The 22,131-nt window shown below is 41.4% G+C and overlaps 1 protein-coding gene across 1 annotated transcript in view; it reads left to right on the top strand.

Annotated features, from left to right (window-relative positions):
* LOC124606135 (solute carrier family 22 member 7-like) overlaps positions 1 to 2,315 on the top strand; it is a 60,097-nt gene extending 57,782 nt beyond the window's left edge. The window contains exon 3 of the mRNA XM_047138099.1: positions 2,143 to 2,315. Within this exon, the coding sequence (XP_046994055.1) occupies positions 2,143 to 2,315 (173 nt within the window). The remainder of the gene's footprint in view (positions 1 to 2,142) is intronic.
* Positions 2,316 to 22,131: the final 19,816 nt, after the last annotated feature.

Raw genomic sequence — 22,131 nt, 5'->3', positions numbered from 1 at the left:
ATGATTAGCTGTTCAGAGCATTCCCACAAGGTTGGCGTCGGTGGCGACACCTACAACGTGCTGACATGAGGAAAGTTTCCAACCGATATCTCATACACAAACACTAGTTGACCGGCACTGCCTGGTGAAATGTTGTTGTAATGCCTCATGTAAGAAGGAGAAATGTGTACCATCACGTTTCCGACTTTGATCCGATAACTGTTAGCAGAATATGGAATCGGTGGGTTCAGGAGGGTAATACTGAACGCCGTGCTGGATCCCAACGGCCTCGTATCACTAGCAGTCGAGATGACAGGCATCTTATCCACATGGCTGTAACGGATCGTTCAGCCACGTCTCGATGCCTGAGTCACGAGATGGGGACGTTTGCAATACAACAACCATCTGCACGAACAGTACGACGACGTTTGGAGCAGCATGGACCATCAGCTCGAAGACCATGGCTGCGGTTACCCTTGACGCTGCATCACAGACAGGAGCGCCTGCGATGGTGTTCTCAACGACGAACCTGGGTGCACGTATCGCAAAACGTCATTTTTTCGGATGAATCCAGGTTTTGTTTATAGCATCATGATGGTCGCAGCCGTGTCTGGCGACATCGTGGTGAACGCACATTGGAAGCGTGTAACATCGCCATACTGGCGTATCACCCGGCGTGATAGTATGGGGTGCCATTAGTTACACGTCTCGGTCGCCTCTTGTTCGCATTGACGGGACTTTGAACAGTGGACGTTACATTTCAGATGTGTTACGACCCGTGGCTCTACCCTTCATTCGATACTTGCGAAACCCTACATTTCAGTAGGATAATGCACGACCGCATGTTGCAGGTCCTGTACAGGCCCTTCTGGATACAGAAAATGTTCGACTGCTACCTTGGCCAGCACATTCTCCGGATCTCTCACCAACTGAAAACGTCTGGTCAATGGTGGTCGAGCAACTGGCTCGTCGCAATACGCCAGTCACTACTCTTGATGAATTGTGGTTTCGTGTTGAAGCTGCATGGGCAGCTGTACCTGTGCACGCCATCCAAGTTCTGTTTGACTCAATGCCCAGGCGTATCAAGGCCGTTATTAGGGCCAGAGGTGGTTGTTCTGGGTACTGATTTCTCAGGATCTATGCATCGAAATTGCGTGAAAATGTAATCACATGTCAGATCTAGTATAATATATTTGTCTAATGAATACCCGTTTACCATCTGCATTTCTTCTTGGTGTAGCAGTTTTAATGGCCAGTAGTGTACATTTCTGCAGCTGCTCTTTCGATTACTGAAAATTCTGTATCTGACAGAGATGAGGCGTTAACTACACAAGTCAGATTTGTGATGAAATTTCAGTTTCTGATGAGCTAGAATAATATTGTAACATGGCTGTAATATCTTAGTTTTTGTGATATGTGTAGACATTTATTTAGGGTCGTCGAAAGGGTGACAGCAGCGCTCAGGTCGTTCGCCGGCAGCCTGCCCGCTTCAAGTGTTCGTACTCGTACAAGCCATGCCCGAGCGCGGTGGGCTCTAGCGATTATTAGCGTAAAAAACTGGCTGTTTGCAGACCTCTAGGCAACACTGACTAGAAAAAGGGACAAGGGACAGGATGATAGGACATGCTTCACAACGTCGAATAAGTTTCAGTGTACTGAAGGTAGCTGTAGAGGGCGAAGCTTATACGGCAAAACAGAAACTGAAATATAGCCAAAAATAACTGACATGGCGTGTAAGTGGCACTCAGATGAAGACGTTGGACACAAGAAGAAGTCGTGGCGACCAGTCGAAGAAAACTGAAAGAAAAACCACTTGCTCTAACGCAGCATTAATCTGAAAAACATATTTTAAATACAAACTTATAAAAACAACGCAAGCTTATAATAGCTTCATAATTGTCTTCTTTTCTGATCTGTAGTCTGTTTGTGTTTATGACGCAAGAGAAAATGCAGCCATCAAAAATAGTTTAATGTTAATGTGAGAGTGAGGTTATGAGAGAAAATTCTACAATAAGGTAACATTAATTTCAGGAATTTTATTTTACTTCATATGCCACCTGCGTTTCGTGTAAGAATATTTTTTGCATGATGGACGGAAGAATTAGACATGTGACCTAGCATATATATTACGCTTAAAATTTCATACTTAAATTTTATTTCCAGGAGTCGAATTGGCCAGTATCAAACACCGTTCAGCTGTCAACTTTTTGGGCTTCTTTTCTTACTGCCTTGGTGTAATTGCCATGGCTTTGATAGCTTGGTTTGTCAAAAACTGGGTGCATTTTACACTGATTGCCGCCGTACCATGTTTTATTCCACTACTGCTTCAAAAGTAAGTATATCACGTATCCAAACAGCTGAGAGTACATACAGTGACTAACGAAAAATACACCTTGCGATACTGTTTCACTGAGTGTTCACCAGAAAAGTACAAATGAACAATTGTTTTCTAGTTATAAATTGTTTCCAAATAGATTTGTTGCTACGAATGAGGTAGAATATAATCCGAAAACTGTACCTTATCTTCAAGGTACCGTAAAAAAATATACTTAGGCATTTAACAACCAAATATTTTATTTCGTTTCAGTTTTCGATAATCGCGAAATGAATGTTCACAAGATCCACAGTAATTTTCATCTTTCGTAACATTCTCATCTTATTTCAAAGTCCGTTGAAGTTAGCTATTGATACTTCACTATATTTTGGTAGATAGCGAACCAATAGAGTCCATATTCTTCATTTCGGAACCTGGAATGTAATAGCACATAATTCGCAATATTTCCGTTCAAACAAAACGTTAATATCTGGCTGTATTTTAGATAAAGAGGTCTGTAATTACCTGGAATTTCAGAAGGAGAGCGATCTCTGTGTAAAAGCAAAATAGTAGTTTTATTGCAGTTGGTACATTTCCTGATTACGAACTGCTACAAATTTATACTGCCATCTTCAGATCTGTAAGTGTTTTAAATATGTTACAGGTTTTGTGGTTGTTATACGTAGTCTAGAGTAAAGGTTAACGCAGTTTTACATATCATCGGATACGTGGATTATAAAGCCCCTACTAGTGGCACAGTGGCATCTGGCCACTGAAAACATGGACGTAAACTGTGAAAATAAAAATATTACTTAAATATAAGCGCTAAAAACGTTTAAGGAGACTCCGTCGTCTTAGACTACAGTAACGTATACCTCACAGAAAAGACACTCCCGTGTAACACTAAGTATACTGAAATAAAAGCCGTAGTTGCATCAGCAAGACACAGAGGTATCAAATACATCAGACAGACCACATGCACTGCTGTCAGGTGTGTGCATGGTGATAACCGGCTCGGCACTGCTGGAAAGTTGTCTAAAGAACTGCGCAACACTACAGTGTACTAACAGGTGACAGCAGTCTTACGCAATAACATACAATGTGGAACAACGTCAAGCTATATACAAAGTAAATCAACCTATTCTCACCAACTGTAAGTTCACAACATTGTTGCAAAATTATAGAGCACGCAGTAATTTATTTCCGATCATACTGATCGAAAAACGTTTATTTAAAGTAAAATAAGTGTATACGTGTATATTGCTATCGCAGTATTTTAACTTCAAATTGTACTATCCTTTGATGATGCCACAGCTTTTCAAACATAACGAAAATGTAAATTATGTGTTTACCATAATGGCATTTCCACTGAGTCTTAATATTTAGAAACTTGTGACAATGTGCATACAGTGTGTAACAAAGAGTAATTTCTGAATAACTGAAGTATCGTTCGATAAAGAGGAACATCAACAGGGAACCTACTGCACCTCTTCAGTCCAAGTTTCTAGGCTGAATTAATAAAAACCAGAAATAGCTTAAGACGGTGGTTCTAATGCTTCAGTTTTCTACATATTCTCTCCACATGTGAATACAACGCACAGAAAGTCCATAAAATCATGTGAAACTCCTTCTCTGGAATATTGTACAACTCTAGGAGACAGAGCTCTCGTGAAAAATAAGTAATTTAGGTTGTAATTAATTGTAGTTGAACACTTTTAACTAATTAGATACGTTCTTTAGTGTACTCTTCAAGCTCACCATTAAAAGTTTTTCTCTTACTTGCGTAGTGTTCTAGTAATCGCGAAAAGTTCGTTTGTTTACTTACTGCTACGTAGGCCTAATTTTTCGAATGTGCATATTTAGCGTTATACCGCTATTGGAAGTGGATTTCTGTAGTTTGGCTCTGAGCACTATGGGACTTAACTACTGTGGTCATCAGTCCTCTAGAACTTAGAACTACTTAAACCTAACTAACCTAAGGACATCACACACATCCATGCCCGAGGCAGGATTCGAACCTGCGACCGTAGTTTCTGTAGTTTAACTGATTAAATACGTTCATTAGGGTGCTTTTCAAGCTCACCATTGAAGGTTTTTATTTTATTTGCTTATTGTTCCAGTAATCGCGAAAAGTTCGTTTTCTTTATATTTCGCGGCTTTGCCTTACTTTCCGAATGTGCATACTTAGCGTTATACCGCAATCTTAAGTGCATTTGGTATAGATTAACTAATTAAATACATTCATTAGTGTGCTCTTCAAGCTTGCCATTAAAGGTTTTTCTTTTATTTACGTATTCTTCCACTTATCGCAAAAAGTACGTTTTGGCTACATTCGGCTGTTTAGGCCTAATTTGTGATCGTGCATATTTAGCGTTATACCACAAATTTAAGTGCATTTGGTAATAGTTTACTTACATATTAGTTTCCAAAACATATTTAGTGTCCTTTTGCATATGTATTTAATATATTATCGTTATCACTTAGTAAATCTCTTAACTAATTTCCAAACTACCATGGATACTAAGTGTGTGAGCTGCAGTAGGAAAGTTAGTTCAGGGGTTTTGTGCAGTTGTTGTGACAGGTGGTTTCATTGGGGAAATTGTAGCTGCGTGGGAATTGGGGAAGCAAACGAGACTCTTCCATTCTTTTGCAGGGTTTGCTCAAGAGATAGGATTATAGCTGAACAGGAGGAGAAAATTAGAGCCCTTCTGGCTGATTTGGACAGAGCCAGGGAGGAACTGAAGAGGTTAAGGGGGGAGGAGGGCAAACAGCGGTGGGAAATGGTAGCTGGGAACAGGGGCCATAGAAAGAGGACAGTGTCTGACAGTTTCCCAATTGGCACAACCAATAGATTTGCCTTGTTACCACAGTTAAATAAGGAAGAGGCTCCAGCAGAAGTAGATGCAACAGAATCTCACTAGGAAACCAACTGTTTCAAAAAAAAATAGGAAGTAAGAGGAAAGTTATGTTACTAGGTAGCTGCCATGAAAGAGGTGTGGGCCAGATTTTGCAGGAAAAATTAGGTGACTTTTTCAAGCCAGGTGCAAGTCTTAGCCAGGTGGTAGAGGATATATGTAGGTTCCTTGTGCAAGGGATTCACAAAGCAGAATCATGTGATGATAGTGGTTGGGATGGGAAACAGTATTGATAGGGATCAGGGCTACAGTATTGAGTGTGACGTGGTGAAAATAGCCTTTGCAACAACCCATACCAGTGTTGGGCTGGTGCCTGCTTTTGTGTGGCATGATCAGCCCCAGTTGAACCGCGCTGTCAGGAGGGTAAATATGGAGTTGGATCAGTTGCGTAGGGCGGCCACTCTGTGAGACATTGGATTGGTTCATGTCGAGGCTATTGATAGGGGGGATTTCACAAGGAATGGCCTACATCTCAATAGGAAAAGGAAGGGTTAACTGGCAGGGTTGTTAGCGAAATCCATAAGGGGGGACACTAGTACACATGGATGTACCTCTATTTTAGACTAATATCAGTGTCCAATGACAAGTTCAGGCAGTCAGGTGCTAAAGAGGTCCAAAACTCACAAAATTCTCACAAAAGGAAAGTAAATAATAATGTTACCATATTTAACCAAAATATTGGTGGATTAGAGTAAAAAGCAGATTCTCACAAAAGTAAAGTAAAAAACAATGTTACCATTTTTCACCACAATATTCCGGGATTGAAGAATAAAGTAGATGAGGTCCTGGTTTGTTTAGATGACATTGAATCTGATAATGTAATAGATATACTATGCCTGTCTGAGCACCACATTGTGTCTGATATGGAAAAGGTAAATATCAGTGGTTATAAACTAGCTGCACATATGAGTAGAGAGAATAAGGTGGGAGGAGGAGTTGCCATATATGTCAAAAGTTATCACTGTGTAGAAAGCTTAAATACAAAAAAGTTTTGTCTAGAGCAGCATATAGAAGCATGTGCCTGTCAACTTAAACTGAAGGAGGGCTCTTTTATAATTGTAATAGTATATAGGTCCGCTTCAGGAAACTACCATCTATTCCTGGAAAACTTGTTGTGCTATCCGTCAGATAGGGGAAAGCAAATTATTATTTGTGGGGACTTCAATGTTGATTCACTGAAAGAGTGTAATAGGTAGAATGACCTGGAAGTCTTGCTTGGTTCTTTCAATTTGACATCTGTCATTAATTTTCCTACTTGGGTAGTAAAGGACAGCAGCACATTGATAGATAACACTTTATAGACCAAGATAGGTTTAAAAACATAAATTCTTGTCCTGTTTAGAATGGCCTTTCTGATTGTGATGCTCATCTAGTTACAGTATATGACATAGCTCCATTCAGTAATTCAAAACTACCCTCCAAAGTTGTTTGTTCCATTAATGACTCAACAATTAGAAATTTTCAGAGAAAATCTTCAGCATTTAGACTGGGATGAGGTGTGCAAGGAACCAGATGCTAATTTAAAATATAACTTATTTCATGATACACTTGTAAGAGAATCTGAAAACTGTTTCCCCAAGAAAGTAGTTAAATCTAATTATAACAAACCATGCCAAACACCTTGGCTTACTATAGGAATAAAAATATCTTCTAACAACAAAAGGGAACTGTATAAAACAACAAGAAAGAGTAATGACTCAGAAACAGCCAAATATTATAAAAACTACTGTGCTACATTCAGAAAGGTTATTTAAAAGTCCAGAAGCATGTGCATCATGTCTGAGATTAATACCTCTAATAACAAAATCAAAACAATTTGCAATATTATTACAAGGGAGACAGGGCAACCAAGAGTGCAGGGTCATGGCATCACCACCAAAGAGAATGGAAACTTGATAAACAACAAGCCGGAATCTAAAATATTTTGAATAATCATTTTTTAAATGTTGTAGACAAAATAGGATCTAAATGTTCATTAGAAGAAGCAAGGCAGTTAATGGAATAGGCCTTACCCACACCATTTGATACAATTGAAATTCCACCCACCTTCGAAGATAATAACCTCTCTCAAAAATAAAAGCTCATATGGAATTGATGGCATTTCCAGCAGGATAATAAAAGCTTGTTCCCAAGAAATAAGTGGGATTCTTAGCCACATATGTAATAGCTCTCTGAAGCAGGGTATTTTCCCAGATAGACTGAAGTATGCCATTGTTAAACCACTGCATAAAAAAGGGGATATGTCTGATGTCAACAACTACCGTCCTACATATCTTCGGACTGCCTTATCCAAAATTCTTGAAAAAATAATGTATTGTAGAGTAGCTTCACACCTTTGTAAAAATAAAGTTTTAACAAAATGTCAGTTTGGTTTCCAGAAAGGTTTTTCAACGGAAAATGCTATATATACTTTCACTAATGAAATATTAAATGCTCTGAGTAACCGGAAGTCACCTGTTGGGATTTTTTGTGATCTATCAAAGGCTTTTGATTGTGTAAATCATGGAATACTTCTAGATAAGCTCAAGTATTGTGGTATGAATGGGACAGTGCTCAAATTGTTTAAATCATATCTAACTGGAGGAGTGCAGAAAGTTGAAATGAACAGTTCACATAATATGCAAAAAACTGGTGATTTCTGAAACTGGAGAACAATCAAGAATGGGGTGCCACAAGGTTCGGTCTTTGGTCCTCTGCTGTTCTTAATATATATTAATGACTTCCCATTCCATATTCACGAAGATGCAAAGCTGGTACTTTTTACCGATGATACAAGTATAGCTATCACACCCAACAGTCAAGAATTAACTGGTGAAATTTGAAATGATGTTTTTCAGAAAATCATTAAGTGGTTCTCTGCAAATAGGCTCTCATTAAACTTTGACAAAACACAGTATATACATTTCCACACAGTAAATGGAATGACACCATTAATAAATATAGACTTCGATCAGAAATCGTTAGCTAAGGTAGAATATTCAAAATTTCTAGGTGTATGCATTACCTTCGTTCGACGTCCCGAATCATACTGTGACCTTAATGTTAACGTTTTCTTCTGCAATACATATTTGTTATTGCTAGCTGATACATTCATATCTTACCGAACTTCAATTTTATTTTATTTCTTCGTAACAAAAACGTATAATATGTAGCCTAAATGTGCAACCACGTTAACACAGACCCTGAGAGGCATGTGAGTAATCCAGATTTTACCATGTATATTCCTCATCATACTCACGATGTACCTAATACCAAACACTGCGGACAGTAGGCATAACCATTGACACTAATTAGTGTTTTTAAGACACTTCAAGCAACACAGATTCCTGCTCCGCCTGCTTCTACATCTGTATCTACATCTACGTGGGAATTCCAAATGACTGTGTGACAAGGCTTTCCCGAATGACCTCGCACAAAATATCGTTGCGACTGGGTTGAATTGCAAGTCTTTCATTACGTCTTTCGTCATTCTTTATGGTTAGGTGGTTGCCAGCTATTACAAAATTAAAGGCAAGGTGTCAACATTAAGATTGTAAGCGGAATTTCACTGTTAAACCCAGACGAGAAAGCAGATAGGCAAAAATAATGTGTTGATTGCTTGTAGGAGAGGGAAGAACTATCTGACGGTGTGACAGAAGAAGAAGTGGGAGTCAACGTGAACTACATAGGCGATACAATAAAATAATCAATGTTTAATAGTAGAGCTTTGGAAGACTTGCGATCGAATGAGACAGGAGGCACAGATAATACTCCTTTGGAGTTTCTCATGTCGTTGGCGGAACGGGCAATCAAATGACTATTGAAAATAGACTGTAGAATCTACGAGTCTGGAGGCATACCATTAGACCATCATAAAAATCATATCTAAATAATCCCGAAGACAGAAAAGGCAAATATTTGCGATAACTATCCCACAATGAACAGCTCACACATCCAAGTTGCTGACAGGAATAACATACAGATGACAGGAAAAGAAAATTGAGTATCTGTTTGACGATGCGACGATTAACATCGCTTTAGCAAAGCTCAAGGCATCAGAAAAGCAATTCTGACATCGCAGTTGATATAGGAGACAAGAGAAATCGAGAAAAGTTCATAGGATTCAAAATGAGACTTTCACTCTGAAGCGGAGTGTGCGCCGATGTGAAACTTCCTGGCAGATTAAAACTGTGCGCCGAACATAGACTCGAACTCGGTACCTTTGCTTTTCGTGGGAAAGTGTTCTGCCAACGGAACTACCCAAGCACGATTCAGGACCCATCCTCACACTAGAGTACTTGCCAGCGAAAGGCAAAGGTCCCGAATTCGAGTCTCAGTCCGGCACACAGTTTTAATCCGCCAGGAAGTTTCATATCGGCGCACATTCCGCTGCAGAGTGAAAATCTCATTCTGGAAACATCCCCCAGGTTGTGGCTAAGCCATGTCTCCCCAATATCCTTTCATCCAGGTGTGCTTGTTCTGCAGGTTCGGAGTAGAGTTTCTGCGACGTTTGGAAGGTAGGAGACGAGATACTGGCAGAATTGCGAGGATGGGTCGTGAGTCGTGCTTGGGTAACTCAGTTGGTAGAGCACTTGCTCGCGAAAGGCAAAGATCCCGAGTATGAGTCTCGGTCCGGCACACAGTTTTACTCTGCCAGGAAGGTTCATACGATTTGTCGACCTACAAAAACGTGTTCGACAATGTAAAATAGCGCAAAATGTTCACAATTCTCACGGAAGTAAATATAAGCTATAGCAAAGGACGTGTAATATATGCTTTTTACAAGAAACAAAGGGAAAAATACGAATAGAAGACCAAAACGAAAGGGTAGGATCAGAAGCTACACGAGACAGGGATGCAGCCTTTGATCTCTACTGTGCAATCCGTTCATCGGAAAAGCTATGAAGGAAATAAGATGAGGGTGGAGGAACGTGATGAAAATTCAGAGTGAAGAGATATGATCAATCAGATTTGATGATGACATTGCTGCCTTCAGTGCAAGTGATTGCAGGACTTATTCACTAGAATGTACAATTTAATTAGCTCATATCCCTACGGACCGAGGTTAAGCCAAAGAAGGATGAAAGCTGTGCGGAATAGTAGCATTGAGATTAGCAATAAACTTAACACTGAAATGGACACAACACTGAACTTATCCAATAGTTACCGTAGAGGAAGGTGTCTGTGGTGATAAGACAACTATACGTGATTTACAAGGAATGTTAAGAAACGTAGGAAGCTATTTTTGCTTAGATATACAAACTGTATCTGCATGAGCACAAAAATATTCAGTGCTGAGGACGATGAAGTAGAACACAAAAGGATAAAACTCGAAAGCATCGTTCAATACGCGTTAGACACGTATGTTCTGAGCAAGAACCAATGTGGTTTAAAAGTGACGTTAGATAACTGCTACGTAAACAAAGAGAGCTTCATTACAGATTCAAGAGAAATAAAAACCTATAAAACAAGGAAGAGCTCAACGAATCGACACTCAGCGGGAGGAGAGCAATATCTATGAAAATAAAATTATGTCAACCGATCTTAGTAAAAAACCCCAACAGGCTTTGGTCTTAAGCAAAATCATTAAGCGGATCGAAATCCTCTACTCGTTCAGTCAGTGACCGCACTGGCACCAATAAGGTAGATAACAGAGAGATGGCTGAAATATTGAATTCGATCTTCCGAAATTGTTTCATCGCGTAAGATCGTAAAAAGCAAGGTCCCCCCTTCCAATCATCCAACGATGCAGAAATGGCAGATATTGAGGTAACCGATCGAGGAACAGGAAAACAACTTCAGTCATTAGCAGTGGAAAGATATCAGGTTCAAATGGCTCTGAGTACTATGGGACTTAACATCTGTGGTCATCAGTCCCCTAGAACTTAGAACTACTTAAAGCTAACTAACCTAAGGACATCACACACATCCATGCCCGAGGCAGGATCCGAACCAGCGACCGTAGCGGTCACGCGGTTCCAGACTGAAGCGCTTATAACCGCACGGCCACACCGGCCGGCAAAGGCATCATGATCAGGTGATATACCTATAAGCTTCAACAAATACTATGCGAAAGAACTTGCTCCCGTTCTACCAGTAGTTTATCATGGATCGCTGGAGCAACGAACGATAACTAAGGACTGGAAAAAGCCACAGGTTATTCCCGTTTTCAAGATGTGAGTCTGTTGTAGAATTATGGATCATGTATCATGCTCAAGAATTAGAACGTTTTTTGGGAACAAAAATCTACTCTATACAAACAGTATGGACTCCACAAATAGAGATCCTGCAAAGCTCATCTCGCTCTGTTACTACATGAGATCCACAACGCCGTAGACAATAGCGCTGTGGTTGATGCCGTGATCCATGACATGAGAAACGCATTTGACACCGTGTCACATTGTCCATTAGTGAAAAAAAAAATTACCTACTATCGGACCAGATTTGCGACTGGATTCAAGAGTTCCTTGCAGATAGAACTGAACACGTCAGCCTTAATTAAATAAAATGGACAAAGTTTATTTCCGGAGTACCTCAAGCAGATTTGATAGGACATCTAAATTGTTTACATAACAAAATCTAGTAGAAAGCGCCGGAAGCTTTTTGAGACTCTTCGGAGATGACTCGGTTGTCTATAAGAAAACAGCAGCTCCACAAGACAGAATCGATTTGCACTACGACCTGTGCTGGAGTGATGAATGGTGGAGGCTCTGGCAGTTGACACTGAAATGTGTGTGAAATCTTATGGGACTTACCTGCTAAGGTCATCAGTCCCTAAGCTTACAGACTACTTAACCTAAATTATCCTAAGGACAAACACACACACCCATGCCTGAGGGAGGACTCGAACCGCCGCCAGGACCAGCCGCTCAGTCAATGACTGCAGCGCCTCAGACCGCTCGGCTAATCCCGCGCGGCGCAGTTGACACTGAACGTAAATGAATGTAACATGCAGCGCATGCATAGGAAAGGAAACCTACTACTGCACTACTACACTATTGATGACAAATTGCTGGAAACAGCATCTGCCGCGAGATATCTAGGAGCAGTTATTCAGAGCGCCCTTAAGCGGAATGACCACATAGAGCTAATAGTAGGGAAAGCAGATGCCAGACTGAGATTTATGGGAAGAATCTTGAGGACATTTAGCTCATTCACGAATTAAGAGGCACACAAGGCGCTTTTTCAGCCGATTCTTGAGTATTGTTCATCTATCTGGGATCCTTCCGAGGTAGAACTGATAAAACAGATATAGAAGATCCAACTAAGAGCGGCGCTTTTCGTCACGTGATCGTTCAGTCGGAGCAACAACGTTACCGAGCTTCTCAACAAACTCCAGCGGCAGACGTTATAAGAAAGGCGTTGTCCACCTTGGAGGGGTTTATTATTGCAGTTTCGCGAGAGTCCTTTCCGATAAGATTCAGACTACATATTACTTCCTTCCACATACATTTTGTCAAACTATCATGACGAGAAAATTCGAGTAATCAAAGTTAATACAGAGCCGTGCCAACAATCATTCCTCTCACACACTAGTCGCGAGTGGAACAGAGAAGGGCGGATCAGTTAGTGATACCACAAATACCCTACCTTTAGGTGGCTTGCAGAGTATTATGTACACTTGTATTAACTTGTACTAGCCAATAGGAAAAGACGTTTGTAAGTACATGCGCAGTCGTTACGCCCCACTGTTAAATTATTTACGTTGATCAGTGATAGCTGTTTCTACATTTTCTTAAACATTCGGTGTGGAGGCACGTACCCGAGGTGTCTGTGTCCCACGAATCTTTCTGTTCCCCTCTCCACTTTCAAAGATGTTATCCTAACAACCCTCGTTTTTCGGCGAAATTTCACAGCGTGCTATTTCTCTCTACAAATGCAGCTCTTCCAGGAATCTGCCATTAAGAATTAAGCGGCATGCAGCCCACGGCCACACAGCTCGTGAAAGACAGACTCTGTTGTCCAGAGCGTTCAGGAGGTATGATCTGCACTGTCTGACTTCAGACGCTCGACGCAAGTGTGGATTTCTGCCTAACTCTCGTTCCAAGGAAAACAGCCCAGCCCAACATTATACCTTCATCGCAGATTTGTGCCCCCTCCAGCGCTCTCGTTCTCCGTGGAGCCCACCCTGCTTTCACAGTGGCTTCTCATTTACCAACGCTTGCAGTTAAACTCACGAATGCACACTTCATTATCCAGTGGAGATTAATTTAGTCTGATTTGATATGATTCTTTCTTAAGGTGTTTTACGTAAATTATGGGACAATTTGGAGAAAATGGTAGCGTAACAATTAAGTATTGACCTAATGTTCCTGCAATATTTTACAGTTACTTTCTTATTCTGAAAGTTGCATATTGGTAGATGCAATAGTTTACTTCCATAACATTTCACTCATGTGATCGTACCTGATATTCTCACCCCACTTAGATGTTAATCCAACTTCAGAGATTTACGTTTACCTTATGATAGGACGCGTTTCAGCATTAATATACGCCACCGCAGTATATCTCTCGGATTCCTGGTGAAGATATATACAGGGTGTTACAAAAAGGTACGGCCAAACTTTCAGGAAACCTTCCTCACACACAAAGAAAGAAAATATGGAAACACACAGCAACAGAACGTACCAGCGTGACTTCAAACACTTTGTTACAGGAAATGTTCAAAAGGTCCTCCGTTAGCGAGGATACATGCATCCACCCTCCGTCGCATGGAATCCCTGATGCAGCCCTGTAGAATGGCGTTTTGTATCACAGCCGTCCACAATTCGAGCACGAAGCCACATGTTGTGTCGTACTTGTAAAGGCACATGTTCTAGCAACACAGGTAGATTATCCCGTATGAAATCATGATAACGTGCTCCATTGAGCGTAGGTGGAAGAACATGGGGACCAATCAAGACATCATCAACAATGCCTGCACGAACGTTCACAGAAAATCTGTGTTGATGACGTGATTGCTCAATTGCGTGCGGATTCTCATCAGCCCACACATGTTGATTGTGAAAATTTACAATTTGATCACGTTGGAATGAAACCTCATCCGTAAAGAGAGCATTTGCACTGAAATGAGGATTGGCACATTGTCGGATGAACCATTCGCAGAAGTGTACCCGTGGATGCCAATCAGCTGCTGATAGTGCCTGCACACGCTGTACATGGTATGGAAACAAATGGTTCTCCCGTAGCACTCTCCATACAGTGACGTGGCCAACGTTACCTTGTACAGCAGCAACTTCGCTGACATTAGGGTTATCGTCAACTGCACGAAGAATTGCCTCGTCCATTGCAGGTTTCCTCGTCGTTCTAGGTCTTCCCCAGTCGAGAGTCATAGGCTGGAATGTTCCGTGCTCCCTAAGACGCCGATTAATTGCTTCGAACGTCTTCCTGTCGGGACATCTTCGTTCTGAAACTCAGTCTCGATACAAACGTACCGCGCCACGGCTATTGCCCCGTGCTAATCCATACATCAAATGGGCATCTGCCTACTCGGCATTTGTAAACATTGCACTGACTGCAAAACCACGTTCGTGATGAACACAAATCTGTTGATGCTACGTACTGATGTGCTTAATGCTAGTACTGTAGAGCAATGAGTCGCATGTCAACACAAGCACCGAAGTCAACATTACCTTCCTTCAATTGGGCCAACTGGCGGTGAATTGAGGAAGTACGGTACAAACTGACGAATCTAAAATGAACTCTAACATGTAAATCAAGCGTTTCCGGACACATGTCTACATAACATCTTTTCTTTATTTGTGTGTAAGGAATGTTTCCTGAACGTTTGGCCGTACCTTTTTCTAACACCCTGTATATCATCAATCATGGCGTAGAGTTTCTGGCCATGAGGCTTTGAACCAATAATGTGGTATAGTCTCCTAGCTTACGCGTGGCATCTCGTTCCGTGAGTGTTTGTTATGTTTGTAGTAGGTTGTGTGTCGGATAAGCACCTTAAACATGCCAGCTTATTTTTTTTAGTTTGTCAGACACACAATATTTGGACCACCAAATTGATATTTGGCATCTCCGAATTTGCTTTCGAACCTACCTTTCATTTCAAGTATGACTCGCAACAGAAACAGCGGGCCGTTTTGGCCGAGCGGTTCTAGGTGCTTCCGTCTGGAACCGCGTGACCGCTACGGTCGCAGGTTCGAATCCTGCCTCGGGCATGGATGTGTGTGATGTCCTTAGGTTAGTTAGGTTTAAGTAGTTCTAAGTTCTAGGGGACTGATGACCTCAGATGTTAAGCCTCTTAGTGCTCCAAGCCATTTGAACCATTTGAACAAAAGAAACTCAGCGGTACTCTTCCCTATGCCCGGTACAGTCTTTATACACTGAAGCGCCAATCGTGCAGGCATGCGTATGCAAATAGATAGATATGTAAACAGGCAGAATACGGAGATGCTGTCGGCAACGCCTGTACAATACAACAAGTGCTTGGCACAGTTGTTAGATCGGTTACTGCTGCTACAGAGGCAGTGAGTTTCAACGTGGTGTTATAGTCGGCGTACGAGCGATGGGGCACAACATCTCATAGGTAGCGAAAAAATGGAGATTTTCCCCTACGACCATTTCACAGTGTATCGTGAATATCAGGAATCCGGTGAAATATCAAATCTCCGGACATCGCTACTGCCGGGAAAAGACCCTGCAAGAACAGGACCAACGACGAGTGAAGAGAATCGTTCATCGTGACAGAAGTGCAACCCTTCCGAAGATTCTGCAGATTTCAACACTGGTCCATCAGCAAGTGTGAGCGTGCGAACCATTGAACGAAACATCATCGATATGGGCTTCCAGAGCCGAAGGTCCACTCACGTACGCTTGATGACTGCGCGACACAAAACTGTACACCTCGCCTGGGCCCGTCAACACCGACATTGGACTGTTGATGACTGGAAACATGTTGCCTGATCGGACGAGTCTCTTTTCAAATTGTATCCAGCCCCAGACATAACATTATTGAGCATATCTGGGATGCCTTGCAACGTCCTGTTCAGTAGAGATCTCTTGCCCCTCACAGTCTTACGGGTTTATGGAGAGCCCTGCAGGATTCATGGTGTCTGTTTCCCCAGCACTACTTCAGAGATTAATCGAGTCCATGTCACGTTGTACTGCGGCACTTACGCGACCTCGCGGGGGCCCTACACGATATTAGGCAGATGTACCAGTTCCTTTGGCTCTTCGGTGTACGTCATAGAAGTACACTTGACTCGCTACCTTAATAATTTTAAGAGATATTCTACGTCATGTTCTACGAACATTCACGAAAATGTATCCCCACGACATAATTGCTAGGCTGTGATTCATAAATAATTGCGTTTTCCGCCTTACTTGACTATTTTTCTCCTCATTTATCAGTGTCATATTATTTTTACTTTTAAACGTTTATGTTATTTACTTACATGTACGTTCTTTACTTCGTGCAAAGAAACATGAAGGACGAGCCTGATTACCATGAAGTCATGAAGCAGGTTTTGTTTACTTTACTTGTCCTTAAGGTTGCTCCCTTGTATCGTATTTCCATTGTCCCATGACAGAACGTGCTATGAATCAACGGCAGACCTATTCTTTACTCGGTGTTATTCAAAGACGTACAGTGCAATACGGTGGAGTAGTAACGGCACAGTATTTCCTGGTCGCTGGATAGGAAGGGGGGATCCTACTCCATGGCCTGCGAGGTCACCTGATATTAACCCCCTTGATCATTTCCTATAGGTATATCTGAAGTTATTTGTGTGTGAGACGCCTGTGGATATGGAGTTGAAATTAGTTGTGGGTAATGTAGCTGGTTCTGATAGGATTCGAAATACACCTGGGAAATTAGTCAGGGTGGGTCAGAATCTTGTTCGCCGATGTCACGCTTGCATTAAGGTTGATGGCCTTTAGTTTCAGCAAATTTTTTAAAATACGGTACAAATTTTACTTTCATTGTGACAGTGGTGGTATTTGCTGTCATGTAATATAAATAAAATAATTCACAGTAATGTGATTTTATTCCTATTATCTCCTTAAGCTGGCTTCTCCAACCCCAGATTCCGTACCTCAAACTGTTCATTGGAGCATCCTCTATGTCCTGTTAAATTTTTCCGCGCTGTTACGGAAACACCCTATATACTAATAATCCAAATTTACATATATATATGTTTTGATAGTTCATATCTTTGGAACAAACTGGCGTAGCGTTGCAATTTTGCTCGGTAGGGAGTCCATTAATTTTTAGACAACATAGTTGTGTGGAGGTAACAGCGATTGATTTACTTATAATCAATTATTTAAAATGACAGCCACAATCGCATTATTTATTTTGCCGCGAACCTGTTTCAACCCGCGATATAATCATCTTCAGGGCCATTTACACACTTGCCCTGAAGATGACCCCATCACGGGTTGAAACCGGTTGGCGACAAAATAAATAATGCGATTGTGACTGTCATTTTGAATAATTGATTATAGGTAGTCCATTGCTTTCTCAACAGATTCTGGAGTGCGTTTTCCAGCAGATGACATGGCAGCAATGAATGAAGTAAGATTGGAGTTTGAGCAACGCCACCCCATATTCAGGTGGTACTGGTAGTACGATATTATGATGGAGGTACAATGGTAATGGCGTAGTGTAATTATACCGAACTGAGTCACCAACACGTACACCAATTTATCGTGGTCACTATAAAGTCGAAGCCGACAGTACTGTTCAGGACACACGTAAGGAAAAACCTGGCCGACCAAAAACATCAACAAGGCCAGCTTCCAGCGGTGCTGTGTGGCAACATTTTACTAGATCAGCTCAGAATCTGTGAAGTAGGGTGTACGTGGAAGTGGGGTAAGCCGATGAAGTGTACGACGAATTCTGAGGGCTGAAAAGGGGAAAGTGTACATTCCTCCTCTAGAGGAGGACGATCAGGATCGAAGGAGGGAGTACTCCGTGTTGTTTGGAGATCTGCTCCTCGATGACGAAGGGTTTACAGGAACAATTATCTTGTCTGACGAGGCGCAATTCAAACCGAACGGTCCTGTAACCAGCCACAACTGCCTGCACTGGGCTCCTGAAAATCCTCACATTCACATGGACAAACAGTTAATCTACTAGGTGTTAATGTGTAGTGTGGTCTGCCATCGTGCGGTTTGATTGTCCCATTCCTTTTTGAAGGAACTATAACTGGTGAGATGTATCTTCACATGCTGCAAACATTGTTTTTTTCTGCCAACCGAGAGGTATTTGGAAATGGAAGATTTTATCTACAAGATGCCGCTCCACTTCACAGATATGTCATAGATTGCTTGTGTGAAAATGTATTTGGGTGTAGGATAGGCCGAAGAGGAGCTGTTGAATACCCATCATGATCTATAGGACTTGCACCTATTGACTTCCACCTATGGGGGACCTATAAAAATGATTTTTATCAACAGAAGCCAGATACACTGAAGGAGCTACGAGAAATCATCGAGGCGTCCTCTGCGGCTATCTTACCTGTAGCACTGGCAGACGTAGTTCAGTCAACAATTCAACGCATCGATGTTGTTTAGCTGCTAAGGGGGGCACTTTGAGCATATAAAATAACCTACCCCCGTGCAAAAATTGTAACACTATGTCAGTTTGTTCCATTAATACGAAGAGAGTCTTAATTTTTATGGACCCCTGTATATACACCTGAGTGCAGTTGCGGTACGCGCAATAGAACTGTCCTCAAAACCTCAGGATAAAGTCATAACACGTGTTTCGTATCAATATGTAATTTAATCATAAATCTCCTTAGTACAATGGTTACACAGAGTGGTATCATGGTTACAAAATAGATAAATCACAACATTAACGTTGTAATATCGGTTGACTACACGACGATGTTTGGTGGTCGCTATCGATACTCTTCTGGCGCTGTCTGGTTGCCGTCTGCGACTGTCTCATCACTGTTTCCTGTATTGCCTTCCAACGACCCTGCAGATGATCGTAGAAGTTTGGACTGCCGCTGGCCACTGTGTGCCCAATAGATCAGCTACGTAATCGCTTCGCGCCTTTCTCTTCGTTTCTTTTTCAGCGTTCCCGTAGTTCTCGCATTCGCTCGGCACTGTACTTCTTAGGATTTTTAGACTGCTTTCGACGCTAACTTTCCCTACACTGGCGTTTTATATAGTTCCCATCATATTTACGATTCATCTGGGACGACATCTTTCATTATTTTGCAGTTTTCAGTTTCGTACCGATTTTCACGTATTTCCTGCGAATATTTTCATCGTCTTCCTTTGTGTCCTATTAAGGATCCGCAAGCTCTAGGTATACGAGTTTCCACGCTACTCCGGTTTACAGCTTTAAACAAAGGTAATTCGCTATAATCACGATCATGCACCTACGCTGGCACGATGACGTCACAGGCACAACAAATACTGCGCGACAAACAGGTACACACGTGATCTCTCCACTATTGATTCAGCCATTGTTAATGCTTGTTTCTCATACGAGTAGTTATTAGGGATTCAAATGTGATGGTATTCTGTAACATAAGAAAGTTCCAGCGACTCGAACCGCAACAAGCGTATAGACATTTTCACGTCGAAAGTAATATTTGTTTGCTCGGCTTCTATACCATTCATCTGAAAACATTCATAGTATACGGGACAAATTTGAAGCCAACAGTACTGGAAGACGAATGACGACTTGTGAGTAGGCATAAAAAATTCCAGTTATAATCCCTTTAAAAACCTGCCTAATACCGACTTCTAAACCGAAACATCTGAGTACATTACATTTTTTTAAATTTCCCTGAGAGCTAATGGGGGTGGGGAGTGAGATCCTCCCTTGCTGCCAGTTGTAGGCGCCCTTGGTGCGCACATCAGGGAAGGTTTCTGTGGAGGTAAGGGCCAAGATGAACAGATGGTGACACAGTAGTTTAAGTCAGGAACGCATGTACCAATTTCAATCAAATCATGCATATGCGTGGCTCATTATGTGTACAAAAATACTTATGGGGGAGTATATTCTAACCGCCCCTAGCGGTGGGGTGAAGTTGAGAAGAAGTAACATGTGAAAACGTTCGAGGACGAGCTGTAATATTTAACTAATCCAGTTATTTAACTAGAATATTTTAAAGTATAAAGTGCCATCTGTCTCCCATTTACGTTATTCAGTGTATCAACCAGGTCGCGGGAATGAACACTGCATCTAGACAGTAATTTTCCCAGGCTATTTCGGAGCTCAAGATCAAGACGCACAGCTCAATTCTATGGATATTTTGTAACGTCCTCTGTGGAGTCCCATCGTGTAAAGCAACGACGAATCATACAGTTGCAGCGAGTCCTTTTTTCCTCAAACGATAATCATAGCAATTTGTCTTAGAATTAAGAAACTGCAGTGTGTAATTCGATAGAGACAGGGGTGAAATATGTGTATATGTTAAATATGTTAAATGTGTGTGCGAAATATATGTGGCATATGCGTATGCTGGCGAAGCTGCTGGAAGAAAACCTCAAGAGTGTAAATTAAATCTGGATGGTTTGTTGGTTGGTTGATTGATCCGGGGGACGGAATCAAACAGCGAGGCCATCGGTCCTATTGGGTTAGACAAGAATGGGGAAGTAAGTCGACCGTCCCCTTACACAGGAACCATCCTGGCATTTATCAGAAGCGATTTAGGGAAATCTCGGGAAACCTAAATCAGGATGGCCGGACACGGGTTTCTACCTTCGTCCTCTAGAACGCGAGTCCAGTGTGCTAAGTACAGCGCCACGTCGCTCGGTGTTAAAAATCTGGAAAATCCATGGTTTCCACATGGTCCATTACGTGTTGCATGTAGACAGGTGGGGCAGCCGAAAAAGTTATGCGCCACAGCTCTCGGTATTATACCTGAAAAATCCAACCTTTAAGATGCATTCTCACAGGTGGGGCAGCTGAAAAAGTTATTTGACTTCGCAGAAGACAGAAAGAGCAAAACTATTGTACATCCCAAAACACTTCAATAAAATTTTTCAAAATTGCTTTAACGCACTTATTGTCTTTTATTTATTTTGTAGATGTAATTGTGTCTGTTTTGTACATTTGTACCTCATTAGAAAGAGAAAGAGGCACGTCAGGCACAGCTACTAGTGGCCGAAATAACATATCAGGTATTGGCTGACAAGATTTAATTTTAATGTTCTATTAAACTGGACCTGTATCTAGCCATATGCTCATCTACAGCAGCATACTGTATTAAAAATAAGTGCCTTGCAACTGGTGTCCACTTTTAGTCACCTTGAAGTTTCTAAAATACCTGCAAGCCGTAGTGCACAGTGAGTGTAAAACAACTTTCGGTGTAAGCCCATACACTTTCCACATAAAGGAGAAGAGAGAGGGGAGGGGAGTTCTACTGCTGTTAATTCATTCATTTGTGGCTCGCTCGTGATCGTTATGAATTGGGATGTTATAGCCTTTTCGGGCGAAAGTATGTAGCAGGCTTAGCTATTCAAATGTGTATTATACTGCCAAACAGGACCAAAGAGAAATATTTAGAACTGAAATAAACAATTGTCTTATTAAAGAAGGTACTGAAATACTTTGAGCTTCTCCTAACAGTTGTTCTCGAAGACAGATTTATACGTATGATCCAAACCACAAATAAAAACGAACAGAAATTTTTAAAACTCACGCATCTGTTTGCAGGTACCTGCCTGAGTCGCCACGATGGCTGATAAATAAAGGACGCACAGAAGATGCTTGCGAGGTCCTGGAACGTATAGCGCGCACAAACGGAAAAACTTTGTCTCCTGACATCACGAAAAAAATTGATTTTCTTTGTCAACAAACAACTTCGAAAATGGGCTTTACAATCATCATAACCAACAAGAATCTCCTGAAAAATACGATTTTACTTGTGCTCAATAGGTGAGTGGAACAAAATATTAGGTTCATTAATTTTTAGTTCATTAAGTATAATTAGTTCAGATTATACCGAAACTGCTGATTAGAAA

Source organism: Schistocerca americana, chromosome 3 (assembly GCF_021461395.2).
Source record: "Schistocerca americana isolate TAMUIC-IGC-003095 chromosome 3, iqSchAmer2.1, whole genome shotgun sequence".
In the NCBI taxonomy this organism is placed as follows: Eukaryota; Metazoa; Arthropoda; class Insecta; order Orthoptera; family Acrididae; genus Schistocerca; species Schistocerca americana.
Note: the sequence above shows the minus strand (reverse complement) of the source record. Positions and strands in the feature narration are given on the sequence as shown.